We start from the raw sequence: 16,544 nt of genomic DNA on the forward strand, positions 1-16,544 counted from the left end.
TAAAACTGAAAGTTAGTCACAAACACAAAGAGCTGCAATCCACACAACTGTCTTTTTTCTCTCTGAAGAAAAATTAAACTGAGTTCTTCACTTCTTTCCCAACGACTGACTCAAACACTGGTGAGTACAGCTGATAATATTTACTGTGTTTTAACAACCAGCAACACAATACTTACAGCGCTGCTCAAACAGGAAACTCACTCTTAATTTCAAACTGGCAATTGTTCAAAACTGAAGTCAGACTCATCACCAGAGGAAATGTACTGGACTGCCATCTGAAAATCTGCACGTGTACTTTAAAGCTAAAATACATTTAATATTAATGAAGAATAATATCTCCATTATATTTCAACAACACTAATGAAGAAAATTGTGGCATAAATGGTTAAATTACTGTAAAAAACGATGTATCAGATGCACCTTTTTTTTCATTTAAAAGTGGGGGTGCATCTTATACACCGATGTGTCCTATTCACCAGTAAAATACAGTGAGAGGTTGGATCTGGATATGATGTAATAGCCGTCCACACTAAGAATGATAACTATCACAATAACTAGGCTATAATGATTCTGACTGGAGTGAGCATATACACACTGTATGAAATATGTAAAGTTACTGTGTTCTTTTAAAAGGTTTAATTGAAACTCAGCCTAACTGAACCCGGTCTGAGTTAATACACCGGTCCAGCTCAGTTAAGCAAATCATTACCGGACCATTAACCCTACCAAGTGTCACCTGTCAATCAAAGTCACCACCTCTACCAGAAACATGGATGCTCCCTTTGAGAGCTTTCTGCCGCTGCTAGCCCGTCGGCTAGCTCAGCTGCTAGCCCGGCTGCTAGCTCAGTGGCTAATTCGGCGGCTAACTGGCTAACTGTAGACTGTAGTAGTAGTAGTGTGTGCTGAATGTGTTTATGCCTCTACAGCAGCAGGGGCGGTTTATGCAGTAACACTGTGGTGATTTTCAGACCCGCCCACTAAATCCTGTGAAGCCCAGCTCCACAATTCAAATCTAAATGGTTGAAATGCTTTTTACACATTTTTTATAAATGCATTTATGTCCTATTTAATGTGTTTAGAAGAAAATGTCTGAATTCACTTTACACGGTCTTTAAAGGACAGGTTCACTTTTTCTCAAATCTCTTAAAACAACAGTCAGGTGTTGAGGATCAAAAGTGTCACAGACAGTAATAAAAGTGATGTTTAATTTATAACTATTTAGCATCTCCTTCTAATTTCTCAATTTAGCTTCCACACTGCCTGCTGTCTTGGGTTAACAAACAGTCACAGTGGTTGAGATATCTTGTAATATCAATAATCAGGTACAGATACTTCATCTTCTGTGGAGCTGGTTTAATTGAAGAAGACACATTTAGCCATGTACAGTCTGCACACAGCTATGTATCGTCCTACTATACTAGTAGCAGTGGAGCCCTGTATTGGACTTGAACTGTAATGACATACAACAGCCAATTCATGACAGTGGGAAACTGCTAGACGACTCTTCCAGTTGGGTCCCTGAGACATTCATGTTTGAAACATTAAAGATATTAGTAGTACAGCAACAACTTGACATGTTAAAATATTTATGTATGGTATGATATTCTTAAGTGAAGTTGAGTAACATTAAACAAACAGCTTTTATCGTGATTTTTTTCATTGTGACTGTAACACTTGACAAACTTGTTTTTTCAATATGTTTTCACTATTTCACTTTGTGTAGATATGTCTGCTGCCAGCTGTCTGAGAGCTGAAGATCAGTTTCTGTGCTCCATCTGTCTGGATGTGTTCACTGATCCAGTCACCACACCATGTGGACACAACTTCTGCAAAAACTGCATCAATGAACACTGGAACAGTAAAGACCAGTACCTGTGTCCAATGTGTAAAAAGGTTTTCAACACAAGACCTGAACTTCACAACAACACATTCATGTCTGAAATGGTTTCTCAGTTTAGACAGGAAGCTCAACATAAAGCCAGCAGCAGCAGCTCAGAGCAACAAGCTGCCAAACCAGGAGAAGTTCCCTGTGACGTCTGTACTGGAACCAAACTGAAGGCCCTGAAGTCCTGTTTGGTGTGTCTGACCTCCTACTGTGAGACTCACCTGGAGCCTCATCTGACAGCTTCACGTCTGAAAAGACATCAGCTGATGGACCCTGTGGAGAACCTGGAAGACAGGATGTGTATGAAACATGATAAACCTCTGGAGCTGTTCTGTAAGACCGACCAGACATGTGTCTGTGCACTCTGCTCTGTTTTAGACCACAAGACACATGATGTTGTTCCTCTGAAAGAAGAATATGAAGGAAAGAAGGCAGAGCTGGGGAAGACAGAGGCTGAAATTCAGGAGATGATCCAGAAGAGACGACTGAAGATTGAAGAGATCAAACACTCAGTTGACCTCAGTAAGGAAGCTGCAGTCAGAGAGAAAGCAGAAGGTGTTCAGGTCTTCACCGCTCTGAAGGAGTCTGTTGAGAGAAGACTGAATGAGCTCATTGAGACGATTGACGAGAAGCAAAGAACAGCAGAGAAACAGGCTGAAGACTTCATCAAAGAGCTGGAACAGGAAATCTCTGAGCTGAAGAAGAGAAGCTCTGAGGTGGAGAAGCTCTCACACTCTGAAGAACACCTCCACCTCCTCCAAAACTTCCCGTCCCTGAAAGCTGCTCCACCCACCAAAGACTGGACAGAGGTCAGCATCTGTCCATCATATGAGGAGACTCTGGTGAGAGCTGTGGCTCAGCTGGAGGAGACGCTCAGTAAACAGTTGAAGAAGCAGTTTGAAGCTCAGCTGAAGAAGGTCCAGCAGTATGCAGTGGATGTGACTCTTGATCCTGATACAGCAAATCCTGAGCTCATCCTGTCTCATGATGGGAAACAAGTAAATCATGGTGATGTGAAGAAGAATCTCCCAGACAACCCAAAGAGATTTTCTTATTGTGTGAGTGTGTTAGGAAAGCAGAGTTTCTCTTCAGGCAGATTTTACTTTGAGGTTCAAGTTAAAGAGAAGACTGAGTGGAATTTAGGAGTGGCCAGAGAGTCGATCAAACGGAAGGGACAAATCAAACTGAAACCTCAGGACGGTTACTGGACTATGTGGTTGAGAAATGGAAATGAGTACAAAGCCAGTAATAGTCCTCCAGTCGATATTTCTCTGAAGGCTCAGCCTCAGAAGGTGGGGGTGTTTGTAGATTATGAGAAGGGTCTGGTCTCCTTTTATGACGTAGATGCTGCAGCTCTTATCTACTCCTTTACTGGCTGCTCCTTCACTGAGAAACTCTACCCATACTTCTGTCCCGGTCTTTATTATGGTGGCACAAACTCCGCCCCTTTGATAATCTGTCCTGTCAATCATACTGCTTAAACATATTTTCTGTCTGCAATTTAGTAAGCAAAGAAGCATTGCCAACAATGTACAGTATCAATGTAGACTCTGTCTGAATAGACAATGGGCAAATTATTGATAGTACACTGCAGTCAATACATACATGGCAATAGACTATATTCATAAAAACAAAACAAACAATGGTGAACTGATCAATTTTTACAAGATTCACTGTCATTCCTCTTAAAAAGATGTATATATTGAATGGTAATGTACAATATAAAGTTGATTTAATCAGAATTAGATTAATGTAATCTAATGTAATTACTAAAACAAAATAAAAAAGTAATACATATTTTTTCTGGCAATGGGTCTGGCTTGTGTTCATTTGACTTGTAAGAATTTTATTACAGAATGATTCATAAGTTTAATCAAAGAGACAAAATAATGTTGAATTCTATAGTTGAATTTTCATGTCAGAAATGAAGAGTGTTCTTGTCTGTGTTGAACTGTAAGTTTTGTGTTAATGCTGGTTGTTGAAACACAGAAAATATTATTAGCTGTACTCACCAGTGTTTGAGTGAGTTGTAAAGAAAGAAGTGAAGAACTCACTTACCAAATCAGACGAGGAAGTTGAGGGGTGTGTGCAGTCTGTCCCTGCCATTATCAAACTGTCCTCTCTCTGATGTGTGCTGTTATGCTGCCCTCTGCTGGACACAAGAGGGAAACACAGACAACTTGTACAAACCTCAGTGACTTTGAGACTTCTTCTGCACAGGATTTAACTGCAGTGATAGTGTGAAGTATTAAAAGCACTGCAAGTCCTTTTAAAGCAGGTTTCAATCTCATGCTTTGACTTAAAAATCAATATAACCTATCAAAGGGCTCGGTAGAAGTGAAGAAGTGAGTGTGATGCCCAGCCACCAGATAAATCCACCACGGGATGTAACTGTGCCCGTTCAATTTACTTTAATTTAATTTAATTTACTCTAATTCAAAAAGGTTTTACCATCAACTTATAGTCCTTCCTGAGTTGTCATCCAAAGAATCATCTACAGACTCGACAGCTCAAGTAAAAGACCAGAACAGTTTTTAAAATCAGGAAACAATCTAATGGCAGATACAGGTCAGTACAGTTTCAATCAAATTTAAATTTAAATTCATACAATTAAGCAGAAGACATGATCATAATAAATCCCTGGAGCGTGGGTGACGATTGCCTTCCAAACTCACATCCATAAAAAGTGATTTTCATAACTGCAATGAGCAAAGGACACTTCATCTATATAAATACTGATTCATAAGAAGTTACCCCATAAATTCTGTGAAATTACACAATAAATGGTGATGAAATACACTCTAAATCCCTTTTGCTTTGTTGTCTTGTTTCCCCCCCCCCCCTACATTTAAGTCCCAGTTGGAACCAGTAAATATTTTATATGGATAGATTCATACTATGAAATTACAGCTTAAGTTCCAGGAAAACATTTGGTAAAAGATGGGGAGGTACACTCTAAAGCTTGAATGAATGAATGTTACTGACCAGAGAAGCTTTTATTGTATGAATTAAGGTGATTTAGACGTTTCAGCCATCCAATGAGTATCATCCAAAACTGTCCCACATCAGGAAATGCCCATTGATGGCTGAGTGTTTGATGAAGGCAGGGACAGACTTTACACCTCTCAACTTCCTAATCTGATTTAGTAACAACTACAGGAGAAAAGAAAATACTAGAATTACATGAAAAGGTTAAAACTTTACAGGACAAACAGTGAGCTGAACTTTGGACTGACATTAAGATTTGTTTTTCTGTTATTGTAAACTTTTCTGTGAGCTTGAACAGAAGTAAAATGTCTCTCTAAAGATTAAACTCATCATGTGACAAATGTATGTGACTATAATCATGTCTAAACCTGAAAAAGGAAACGAAACTTCAGGAACAAGCTGCGGGAAGAGGTGGAGCATCGCTGCAAAGAGAAGAGTTCCAGTTCCTTAAAAAAACCCTGAAGTTAGTCAAAAACATGAGGAACTGCAGTCAACACAACTGTCTTTTTTCTCTCTGAAGAAAAATTAAAGCGAGTTCTTCACTTCATTCTCAACAACTGACTCAAACACTGGTGAGTATAGCTGATTATATTTACAACAACCAGCACTAACATTACACTTACAGCTCTGCTCAAACATGATGAAACAACTACTATATTCCACTTATGAAGAAAATGGAGGCAGTTGTTGTTGAGAGGGGCTGCTGAACCTGTTTTATCTTTAAAATATGTAAAGCATAGGCTACATATGTGTTATGTAGTTAGATTAATGTCCTTCATGAACAAATTGGACTGTGGGCATGAAGAAAGGTGCATGTTGATACTTAAAACACTTTACCTCTGGTGACGTGATTTGGGGGATGTCATTACAGGTAGAAATGATCAATAATTGTGAAAATAGCAGATCTACATGCTCAAACCACATCACATTGCAACATGTGATTTGTACACTTGCAGATTTGCAATTATGTGGCATCCTTTGATGAAAATAATGGTTAAGTGGTTAATAAAAGCAACTAATCAATGAATCAGGATAGTATATGAATATGGTTACCCATGCATGGGTGGGACTCCGGGGCCTGTGTAGCCTATCATAGGGCCATTGGGCCAGGTATTCTTTAGACAGACAAGCCAATGGGCCTCTGTGGGCCGGTACATGTCTCTGCCCCTGGGCCAGGAGAGTTACCATGGCAAGGCTTGGCAAAACTAAATGAACAAATAAAAATCAGCCCATTATTGATCGACCTACCGGGAAAAATCCTGGTTCTCCCAATGGCCATTCCACCCCTGCAGTCAGGTGTGTAGAATCACAAGTGTCATGGAAAAAGCAATAATTTTTTTATTAATGAATAACTATTTAACCTCTCATTTTGGTTTCTACTTTTAGTTTCTCCTTTTTAACTTCTTATCTTAACTTTCTTATCCTCCACACTGCTTACTAATCAACTATTGTTGGTGTGAAAACATCTGGAAGTTTGACAACCGAGCAGTCACAATGGCTGTGATATCTTGGGATATCAATAATCATGTGATGAGACTTCATCTTCCATTGAGTTGGTTTTATTGTGGGAACCACGTAGCAGTGAATTCCTCTTTTGGACTTGAACTGTATGACATACAAGAGCCACTTCATGACAGCTAGAGGTCACAAATACAACACACCATTTGGCTCCCTGAGACATTACTGTTTGAAACTTTAGAGACATTAGTGTTTCTTAAGTGAAGTTGAGTTAAATTACACAAAAACCTTCCAACATGATTTTTGCATCATACTTGTAATACTCAACAAACAATTGATATTTGTGTAATGTGTCGTCCCACCCATTTTCGCTTTTATTCTCCTTGTGTAGATATGTCTGCTGCCAGCTGTCTGCTATCTGAAGATCAGTTTCTGTGCTGCATCTGTCTGGATGTGTTCACTGATCCAGTCAGCACACCATGTGGACACAACTTCTGCAAAAACTGCATCAATGAACACTGGAACAGTAATGATCAGTACCTGTGTCCACTGTGTAAAAAGGTTTTCTACACAAAACCTGAACTTCACATCAACACTTTCATCTCTGAGATGGTTTCTCAGTTCAGACAGGAAGCTCAACAGAAAGCCAGCAGCAGCAGCTCAGAGCAACAAGCTGCCAAACCAGGAGAAGTTCCCTGTGATGCCTGTACTGGAACCAAACTGAAGGCCCTGAAGTCCTGTCTGGTGTGTCTGACCTCCTACTGTGAGACTCACCTGGAGCCTCATCTGACAGTTTCACGTCTGAAAAGACATCAGCTGATGGACCCTGTGGAGAACCTGGAAGACAGGATGTGTAAGAAGCACGATAAACCTCTGGAGCTGTTCTGTAAGACCGATCAGACATGTGTCTGCATGCTCTGCTCTGTTATAGACCACAAGACACATGATGTTGTTCCTCTGAAACAAGAATATGAAGGAAAGAAGGCAGAGCTGGGGAAGACAGAGGCTGAAATTCAGAAGATGATCCAGAAGAGACGATTGAAGATTAAAAAGATCACACACTCAGTTGACCTCAATAAGGAAGCTGCAGACAGAGAGAAAGCCAGAGGTGTTCAGGTCTTCACCGCTCTGAAGGAGTCTGTTGAGAGAAGCCTGAATGAGCTCATTGAGACGATTGAAGAGAAGCAAAGAACAACAGAGAAACAGGCTGAAGACTTCATCAAAGAGCTGGAACAGGAAATCTCTGAGCTGAAGAAGAGAAGCTCTGAGGTGGAGAAGCTCTCACACTCTGAAGACCACCTCCACCTTCTCCAAAACTTCCCGTCCCTGAAAGCTGCTCCACCCACCAAAGACTGGACAGAGGTCAGCGTCCGTCCATCATCATATGAGGGGACTGTGGTGAAAGCTGTGGCTCAGCTGGAGGAGACGCTCAGTAAACAGAAGAAGAAGCTGGTTAAAGCTGAGGCTCAGCTGAAAAAGGTCCAGCAGTATGCAGTGGATGTAACTCTTGATCCTGATACAGCACATCCTCAACTCATCTTGTCTAAAAATAAGAAACAAGTAAATCATGGAGATGTGAAGAAGAATCTCCCAGACAACCGGAAGAGATTTTCTTATTGTGTGAGTGTGTTAGGAAAGCAGAGTTTCTCTTCAGGCAGATTTTACTTTGAGGTTCAGGTTAAAGAGAAGACTGACTGGACTTTAGGTGTGGCAAGACGGTCAATCAACAGGAAGGGTAACATCAAATTGAGCCCTCAGGATGGTGTCTGGACTATATGGTTAAGAAATAGAAATGAGTACAGTGCTAATAGTGGCCCTGCAGTCCGTGTCTCTCTGAAGTCTGAGCCTCAGAAGGTGGGGGTGTTTGTGGATTATGAGAAGGGTCTGGTCTCCTTTTATGACGTAGATGCTGTAGCTCTTATCTACTCCTTTACTGGCTGCTCCTTCACTGAGAAACTCTACCCATTCTTCAGTCCCTGTAATAATGATGGTGGTAAAAACTCCGCCCCTCTGATCATCTGTCCCACATCGGCTGTGTTTACTGATCCCTGTAAAACTCAGTGATGTAGTGATAAGTTAATAACACTGTTCATATGTATCTGCTCTATGGATGCAATTTTACTGATACAGTTAGTTTAGTTGGCCTTACTGACTTGGTGTGTAAGTTATTTGGCTGTGTGTATAATTCTGTTGATCTTATAGATATAAAAAGAGACAATGATGACATGTAACTTCAAAACTACTTAAAAGGTAAATATCAGGGATTTGGGTTTACGAGATTATACATTTGATCTAATCTAATCTAATAACTGTGATGGCATCTAATTTCTATAAGAGACATTTTTCTGAAAATCTCAACATGACATTTTTTTTGATGATTTTGCAAATATTGATTTTTCAAGTCCAGTTTGCCTGTAAATGGTTATTGTGTTTTAAGTGAAATTATTAAAGATAGATTATAGAGAAAGTGAAAATGTCTTGTGTTTACTAGTATCTGTCATACTCTGTAATGTAAGTGATATTATATTATTATATATAGCCTAATATGTAAATTACTGTTCTATGGATGCAATTTACAGTTATTTTGACTTCAAGAGTTACTGACTTGTTATGTAGGTGGTGGTATTCCCTCAACCAATGTTATTAGTGTTAGCGTCTTTTTCACCTTTAATTATGATAACAGACACATTTTGATAACATTCATAGACACATACATATAACATATATGAACAGTCACCTGCCACTTCATTGGGGAAACCTGTGCATCTAATTCAATCCAATTCAACAGCTCTGCTTTAAATTATGTTTTTTATAAAGTTTAAACATTTTACACTTTATTAATCGAATATCTTTATTTTATATTCCAAAATCTACATGAACTAATGAATGCATTTTCAAATGAGAGATAAATGTTGCTTTATAAGAAATTATCTCCCTTATAAATCATGTCAGTATCCATGAAAAACAGCTGGACTTAGATTTTGGTGCTTAATGGGAACATTTACCCTAACAGCTGAAAATTATTCATTTTTATTTAATTTGAAAGTCATCAAAAAGTAATTGAATGTAATAAGTTACATTACTCAATACAAAAAATAGGATAAATAGGATAACTAGTCATCTATAACCTATTACATTTCCAAGGTAACCTTCATAACCCTGTTTTTTATTACTTTTCTAATGTTCTAACTAATGTTTCCACATACTCCAAGCACACCTCACCCATACCCATGACCATATATACACACATTCATACACATAAAACGTGATATAAGGTTTAAAATGTAAATAAATAAATAAATAAATAAATAAGGGGCAAAATCAAATGATGTAACGTCGATGCATGTAACTAGGCATGGGATGATAACCGTGTTCAAGGTATACCGTGATTTGAAAAAGCCATGATAACCGAAACCACCAGATTTTCTCTCATACCGTTCCTATTGTAAGGTATGAGCTGTTTTTAGTCTGGTCAAAGACAGGAAGTGCAGGTCAGAAATCCCTCAGGTGGTGCAGCTGCAGCGTCGAGTATCACGACCCCTCACACTGTCATTACAGATTCAGGTTAAATTAACATGTCTGTCTTTATTTGTCTTCCTTTTAGGAACATTTTAGAGCTGTAATCACCACCATACCATGAAACCGTGATATTTGTTCTTATGGTTATCATACCGCTAGAATCTCATACCGGCCCATGCCTATGTAACTAGTTACTCCCCAACACTGCCTGTCAGTGGTTGGTAAGTGTGTCCTGCAGGTGTAGTTACATGCCTTTTTCCTGCAGGTGTCGCCACTGAGCCCTTTGACTCGTCCTCTCTACTGTAAACACTGAGCAGAAGAAGCTGCTAGCCACTGTAAACAAAGCTGAGCCGTCTGCCTCTCTGCAGCAACTAAAACACTAAAAACTGCTTCATGTGGAGAGAAGATACAACCACAAACACGTCTACACTGCAGTAAAGTGAGTGCTAACCGAGTTATCTTTAAAAACAGACTGACAACCAGAGCTGTGCAGCTTTTTTAATCAGATAGCTCTCTGACTAGCACAGGCATGCTAAAGTTAAAACTGAAAATCGGATTATAAACACAGTACGATGCTTTATTCCTGCAGAGTTTGAACATTGAATGTGTTTCTCTGCAGGGCCCGTCGGTCAGTCCTCCTCTTCCTCCTCTTCCTCCTCCAGCAGCAGCAGTTCAGCCCGGTGCAGCAGCTGCTATGATCCGGCCTGCAGTCTAAGGAGGAGGATAATGGCTGCAGAGCTGTTTCCCAGTAAGAAGCTGCTACCCTCCATCCAGCAGTACCAGCAGCAGAACCGGACCAACAACAACACCGCGGCCGCTCAGGGCTGCTGCAACTGGCAGGGCCTGTACCCGACCATCCGGGAGAGGTCAGTGTCTACACAGCCTTTACTCTACTAATACTACTAATACTGCAATAATAACACACTACATTACAAGTTAAAGTCATGCATTACATATCATACTGTAGTAGTATAGAAATATTATGAGTGATGTAGTATGCAGTATTATGAGTGATGTAGTATGCAGTATTACAGTAAAAGTACTGCAGTATTATGAGTGATGTAGTATGCAGTATTACAGTAAAAGTACTGCAGTATTATAGTGATGTAGTATGCAGTATTACAGTAAAAGTACTGCAGTATTATAGTGATGTAGTATGCAGTATTACAGTAAAAGCACTGCAGTATTATAGTGATGTAGTATGCAGTATTACAGTAAAAGTACTGCAGTATTATAGTGATGTAGTATGCAGTATTACAGTAAAAGTAGTGATGTATTATTATATATGACATCATTAGATTATTAATAGTGAAGCATCAGTGTTAGAGCAGCATGTTACTGTTGTAGCTGCTGGAGGTGGAGCTAGTTTATACTACTTTATATACAGTTAGCTAGTTTACACTACTTTATATACAGTTAGCTAGTTTATACTACTTTATATACAGTTAGCTAGTTTACACTACTTTATATACAGTTAGCTAGTTTATACTACTTTATATACAGTTAGCTAGTTTATACTACTTTATATACAGTTAGCTAGTTTATACTACTTTATATACAGTTAGCTAGTTTATACTACTTTATATACAGTTAGCTAGTTTATACTACTTTATATACAGTTAGCTAGTTTACTCTACTTTATATACAGTTAGCTAGTTTACACTACTTTATATACAGTTAGCTAGTTTATACTACTTTATATACAGTTAGCTAGTTTACACTACTTTATATACAGTTAGCTAGTTTAGTCCAGTGGTTCCCAACCTAGGGGTGGGGCCCCTCCAAAGAGTCAGCAGATAAATGTGAGGGCTGCTGAGATGATTAATGGAAGAGGAAAGAAGAAAAAACAAAGTTCTGATACACAAATGTGTTTTCAGTTTTTGGACTTTTTCTCTAATCTTTGATTTTTGCTGAAATATTGGATCATTTGAACATTTATTGAAATGAAAGCATGTGAGAAGTTTAGAGGGAAGAATCAGTATTTGGTGGAGCTGTTAACAACTCATAGACATCTGAAATGTGAGCCGACTACACACTGCTGACTGGTTTCATCTTTAACAATGTGTTGTATTTTAAAAGCTTGTTGTATTACTTGGGTAAATGTACTTATGTTATTTTCATCACTGGTATCTGAACCTCAGAAACTGCAGATATGATCAGCTGTTTGAGACCGTGGAGGCCGACAGCTCAGATAACCAGCTGAGGTCATAACATCAACCACAGAGGCAGCACAGTGTTTGCAGTAGTCTTATTGATCGAGTTTGATCCACAACCCAGAAAATATTCACATTGAAAAAGCTGGATTCAACACTAACACCTTGAATTAAACATCATGTGACTGTGTGTGACTGTGTGTTTGCAGGAATTCAGTCATGTTCAACAATGAGATGATGGCAGATGTTCACTTTGTGGTCGGGCCGCCTGGTGGGACGCAGCGTGTACCGGGACACAAGGTAACACCAGGATCAGGCCCTGAGGTCTGGGTTCCTCGGAAAATATGTTTATGTTGATATAATAAAAATAAGTCGTAATGACAAGAAAGACCTAAAACAGGATGGTCAGACTCATTTTCATTCAAGGGCCACATACGGTCCAATCTGATATCATGTGGGCCGGAACATTATAAAGATGGAAGGAAAGATGGAAGAAAGGGAGAAAGGAAGGAAGGACAGACAGACAGAAGGAAGGAAGGAAAGAAGGAATGAAGGACGGACAGAAGGAAGGAAAGATGGAAGGAAGGACAGACAGAAGGAGGGAAGGAAAGAAGGAAGCAAGGAAAGATGGAAGGACAGAAGGAAGAAAGGGAGAAAGGACAAATTGAAGGAAGGAAAAAAAGAGGGAAGGGAGGACGGATAGAAGGAAGGAAAGATGGAAGAAAGGGAGAAAGGATGAAGGACAGACAGAAGGAGAGAAGGAAAGAGGGAAGGAAGGAAGGAAGAAAGTGAGGAAGGACAAATTGAAGGAGGGAAGGAAAAGAAGACAGGAAGGAAAGATAGAAGGAAGGAGGGAAGAAAAGAGGGAAGGAAGGAAGGAAAGCGGGCCCGATTGGACCCCTCGGCGGTCCGGTTCTGGCCCACATGCCGCATGTTTGACATCCCTGACCTAGAACATTATTATTTATTTAGAAGTTTCTGAAGTTAAAAGTTTGTAATAATATTTCTGTATTGCATTAAAATCATTGAGATGTAGAAGTGTAGCTAAAACCTCTGACCGTGGTCCGTGTGGTCTCTCGTTTCTCGGCAGTACGTTCTGGCCGTCGGCAGCTCCGTCTTCCACGCTATGTTCTACGGAGAACTGGCCGAGGATCAGGAGGAGATCCGGATCCCTGACGTGGAACCGCCGTCGTTCCTCGCCATGTTGAAGTATGTCGAACATTTAACTCTGCCTTTCTATAAAAACAGCAGAATGAACTTATTACACTACGTTTGAGTCTTTGGGCCAAACTTCAGCTCTTTTCTCACACATACAGTTCTGTGTGAGTCTTATCTCACCAAACAATCAAATACAGGAACTATGTCCACACAATTTAAAATTAATTATTGAATATTACTGTTAATTCAGGTTCCTGCTATTACTCCAGCCTGAATACTTACACACTTTAGCCTGTAGAAGCTGTTTTCTTTCTTTTTAATACTACATACACATTTCCTGTGTTTTCTGGTTGTTCTAATTAAGAGACTGAGAAATAAATATATATATCGTCATTATAGCATTGCTAAAACAACTAATCTAATGTTGGCCTAAGACTTTTGCACAGTACTGTACGTATGGAGAAATTTGGGGTTGAGTTTGAGTATCTTGCTCAAAAACATTTGGATGTTAAACCATCAGCTTTATGATTAACGTCACCTGAGCTGCAGTCAGTTAAATGTGTTGTGATTTAGTTTTGTTGCACCAGATGTTGCAGGTGACTGAGCTGTTTCTATGTCGCAGGTACATCTACTGTGATGAGATCGACCTGTGTGCCGACACGGTGCTCGCTACACTCTACGCTGCCAAAAAGTACATCGTGCCTCACCTGGCCCGAGCCTGCGTCAACTTCCTGGAAACCAGCCTGAGTGCCAAGAACGCCTGCGTGCTTCTGTCCCAGAGTTGCCTGTTCGAGGAGCCTGACCTGACGCAGCGCTGCTGGGAGGTGATCGACGCCCAGGCGGAGCTGGCGCTGCGCTCCGAGGGGTTCTGCGACATCGACACGCAGACGTTGGAGAGCATCCTGCGGCGGGAGACGCTCAACGCCAAAGAGATGGTGGTGTTCGAGGCGGCGCTGAACTGGGCCGAAGCCGAGTGCCAACGACAAGACCTGTCGCCAACCATCGAGAACAAGCGTCTGGTGCTGGGGAAGGCCATCTACCTGATCCGGATCCCCACCATGGCGCTGGAGGACTTCGCCAACGGAGCGGCGCAGTCCGGTGTGTTGACGCTCAACGAGACCAACGACATCTTCCTGTGGTACACCGCCGCCAAGAAGCCCGACCTGCTGTTCTGCACCAAACCGCGTAAAGGCCTGGCGCCGCAGCGCTGCCACCGCTTCCAGTCCTGCGCCTACAGGAGCAACCAGTGGCGGTACCGAGGACGCTGCGACAGCATCCAGTTCGCTGTGGACAAACGCGTCTTCATCGCCGGCTTCGGCTTGTACGGCTCCAGCTGCGGGTCGGCCGAGTACAGCGCCAAGATCGAGCTGAAGCGGCAGGGCGTGCCGATGGCCCAGAGGATCATCAAGTACTTCTCAGACGGCTCCAGCAACACCTTCCCCGTCTTTTTCGAGTATCCGGTGCAGATCGAGCCGGACACCTTCTACACCGCCAGCGTGGTGTTGGACGGCAACGAGCTCAGCTACTTCGGCCAGGAGGGCATGACAGAGGTGCAGTGTGGGAAAGTGACCTTCCAGTTCCAGTGCTCCTCGGACAGCACCAACGGCACCGGAGTGCAGGGCGGACAGATCCCGGAGCTCATCTTCTACGCCTGAACCCCGGCCGGAGGAAACTCGCCGCAGAGATTTTCCTGCTTCACTGCCATCAAGACTTTAAATGTGAAACTGTGGAGACGGAGTTCTCAGGAAGCTGAAGAGAGGGAGACTCCTGAAGTATCTGCTGAGCCTTCGACGTGTGACTGAAACAAAAAGAGTCAATCAGAACAAACAGAAGCTGAATCCTCACATTCCTTCATCACCTGTGTTGTTGTTTTTTGTTTGTTTGGAGAATCATGTCAACACCGTTCAGAGAGTATTTTTATGTTCCTCTTACTGTCAGCAGATCTTAACACTATGTTACTCTCAGCTCCGAGCTCATTGGTTCATACTGATGACATCAATCTTTAAAAACACTTCACAAATATATAGTTTCACTTTTGACAATGGTTCATTAATTTCCTAAAACAGGTTTTGGGTTTATTGTAGTTTAGAGAAAATAACGCAGTGGTTGGGAACTATTTTCAGCGGTGGATGAATCCACATTTGGTGCTCTAGTGAGTATTTCTGCTAGCGGTGAGGCTCATTGACGTGTTTTTAATAGTATTTTGTAACAACGATGGAGGTCTACAGAGGAGTTAGATATATCACAGGCAATACTTGTTAGTAGATCAGTTGAAACGTGACAATAAGAAATAACTTAGAATACTAATTTGCGGCTGTGAGAACGTCTCTGGATGAAACCGGTGCAGTTGATCTGTTAGTTTGGTTTATTTTGAGGCCGACAAAACGTCTTCAAACAATCCTGAACCCAAAGACATTCAATCCTACAATCATATCAAACACGTCAAATTTTTACAGAGGCTGGAATATATAAAAGTGTCGGTTTGATGAATTGAACCATCGAATCATCAAGTATCAAATTTGTTGTCGTTAAATTTAAGTGATTGACTGACTCTAATCGTTTCAGTTCAGTTTAAATCATTGCGACTCGTAACTAGGGCTGGGTATCATTTTTTAAAAACTTACGATACCAGCACCAATCCAAGCACCCTTAAAGTGATCCTGATACCAGCTGAGTCCTTCATTAGATTCCCATTAACACGTGTAGGTCTCTGTCTTCTATCCAGTGTAACAGGCGAGTAGTGTAGACTCACTTTAGAGCGTTTTGGTGGCATCTTGAGATTAGAGCTGGGCGATATGGACAAAATCAAGAATCACGATATTTTAGACCGAATACCTCGATATATGCTTGATAAATAATCATCAGTAATGTGGATATAATGACAAAGTGGGTAAAAGATTAATAACAGAACAGCTAGAACAGTCTGGTAAGTTCAGAAAATTATATATTTCACTGTAATTCAAAACGTGATTAATCGCGATTAACTATGGGAATTCTGCGATTAATCTCGATTCAAAAAATTAATCGTTTGACAGCCCTAATTTTTTTTTAAACTTTTCATCGACGGTCATCTCTACATTATCGTTGCAATATCGATATCGAGATATTTGGTCTAAAATATTGTGATACTTGATTTTGTCCGTATCGTCCAGCTCTAACAGGAAGTCATATTTTCTAGCTCCGGGTGCAAAAAGGATTGATTGCAGGTGTCGTTTGATGGGAGACGTTTCGATACGACTTGGTATTAATTTATTTCGGTTTATACCTTTTTAAAAGTATTGAGCACTGATACCCAGCCCTAGTCGGACCCTCCACCCCTGACCTCCAGGGTTATTCTACCACAGAAGAAGAGATGTTGCCCCAAACACTTTAACATCAGAGGG

The 16,544-nt window shown here is 40.8% G+C and overlaps 4 protein-coding genes across 5 annotated transcripts in view; 3 read left to right on the forward strand and 1 right to left on the reverse strand.

Annotated features, from left to right (window-relative positions):
* Positions 1-16,544, reverse strand: part of LOC128378862 (E3 ubiquitin-protein ligase TRIM21-like) — a 109,330-nt gene that overhangs the window by 10,056 nt on the left and 82,730 nt on the right. The window lies entirely within an intron of this gene.
* LOC128376673 (E3 ubiquitin-protein ligase TRIM39-like) lies at positions 1,726-3,461 on the forward strand. Of its 2 annotated transcripts, none has more exons than XM_053336465.1 (2): positions 1,726-2,407; positions 2,531-3,461. In XM_053336465.1, the coding sequence occupies exons 1-2, from the start codon at positions 1,726-1,728 to the stop codon at positions 3,364-3,366; spliced, it is 1,518 nt and encodes a 505-aa protein (XP_053192440.1). In that variant the 3' UTR covers positions 3,367-3,461. The 2 variants fall into 2 exon arrangements, with proteins under 2 accessions (XP_053192440.1, XP_053192431.1); XM_053336456.1 differs by having other exon boundaries at positions 1,726-1,952; positions 1,989-3,461.
* Positions 6,722-8,395, forward strand: LOC128379022 (E3 ubiquitin-protein ligase TRIM21-like). The gene has a single exon (XM_053338632.1). It carries the CDS (start codon positions 6,725-6,727, stop codon positions 8,393-8,395), a length of 1,671 nt encoding a protein of 556 aa, XP_053194607.1. The 5' UTR covers positions 6,722-6,724.
* Positions 10,176-15,802, forward strand: btbd3a (BTB (POZ) domain containing 3a). Its single transcript, XM_053336664.1, has 5 exons — positions 10,176-10,289; positions 10,470-10,716; positions 12,213-12,303; positions 13,094-13,212; positions 13,784-15,802. The coding sequence occupies exons 2-5, from the start codon at positions 10,577-10,579 to the stop codon at positions 14,814-14,816; spliced, it is 1,383 nt and encodes a 460-aa protein (XP_053192639.1). The 5' UTR covers positions 10,176-10,289; positions 10,470-10,576; the 3' UTR covers positions 14,817-15,802.

Source organism: Scomber japonicus, chromosome 2, assembly GCF_027409825.1.
Source record: "Scomber japonicus isolate fScoJap1 chromosome 2, fScoJap1.pri, whole genome shotgun sequence".
Classification (NCBI taxonomy): domain Eukaryota; kingdom Metazoa; phylum Chordata; class Actinopteri; order Scombriformes; family Scombridae; genus Scomber; species Scomber japonicus.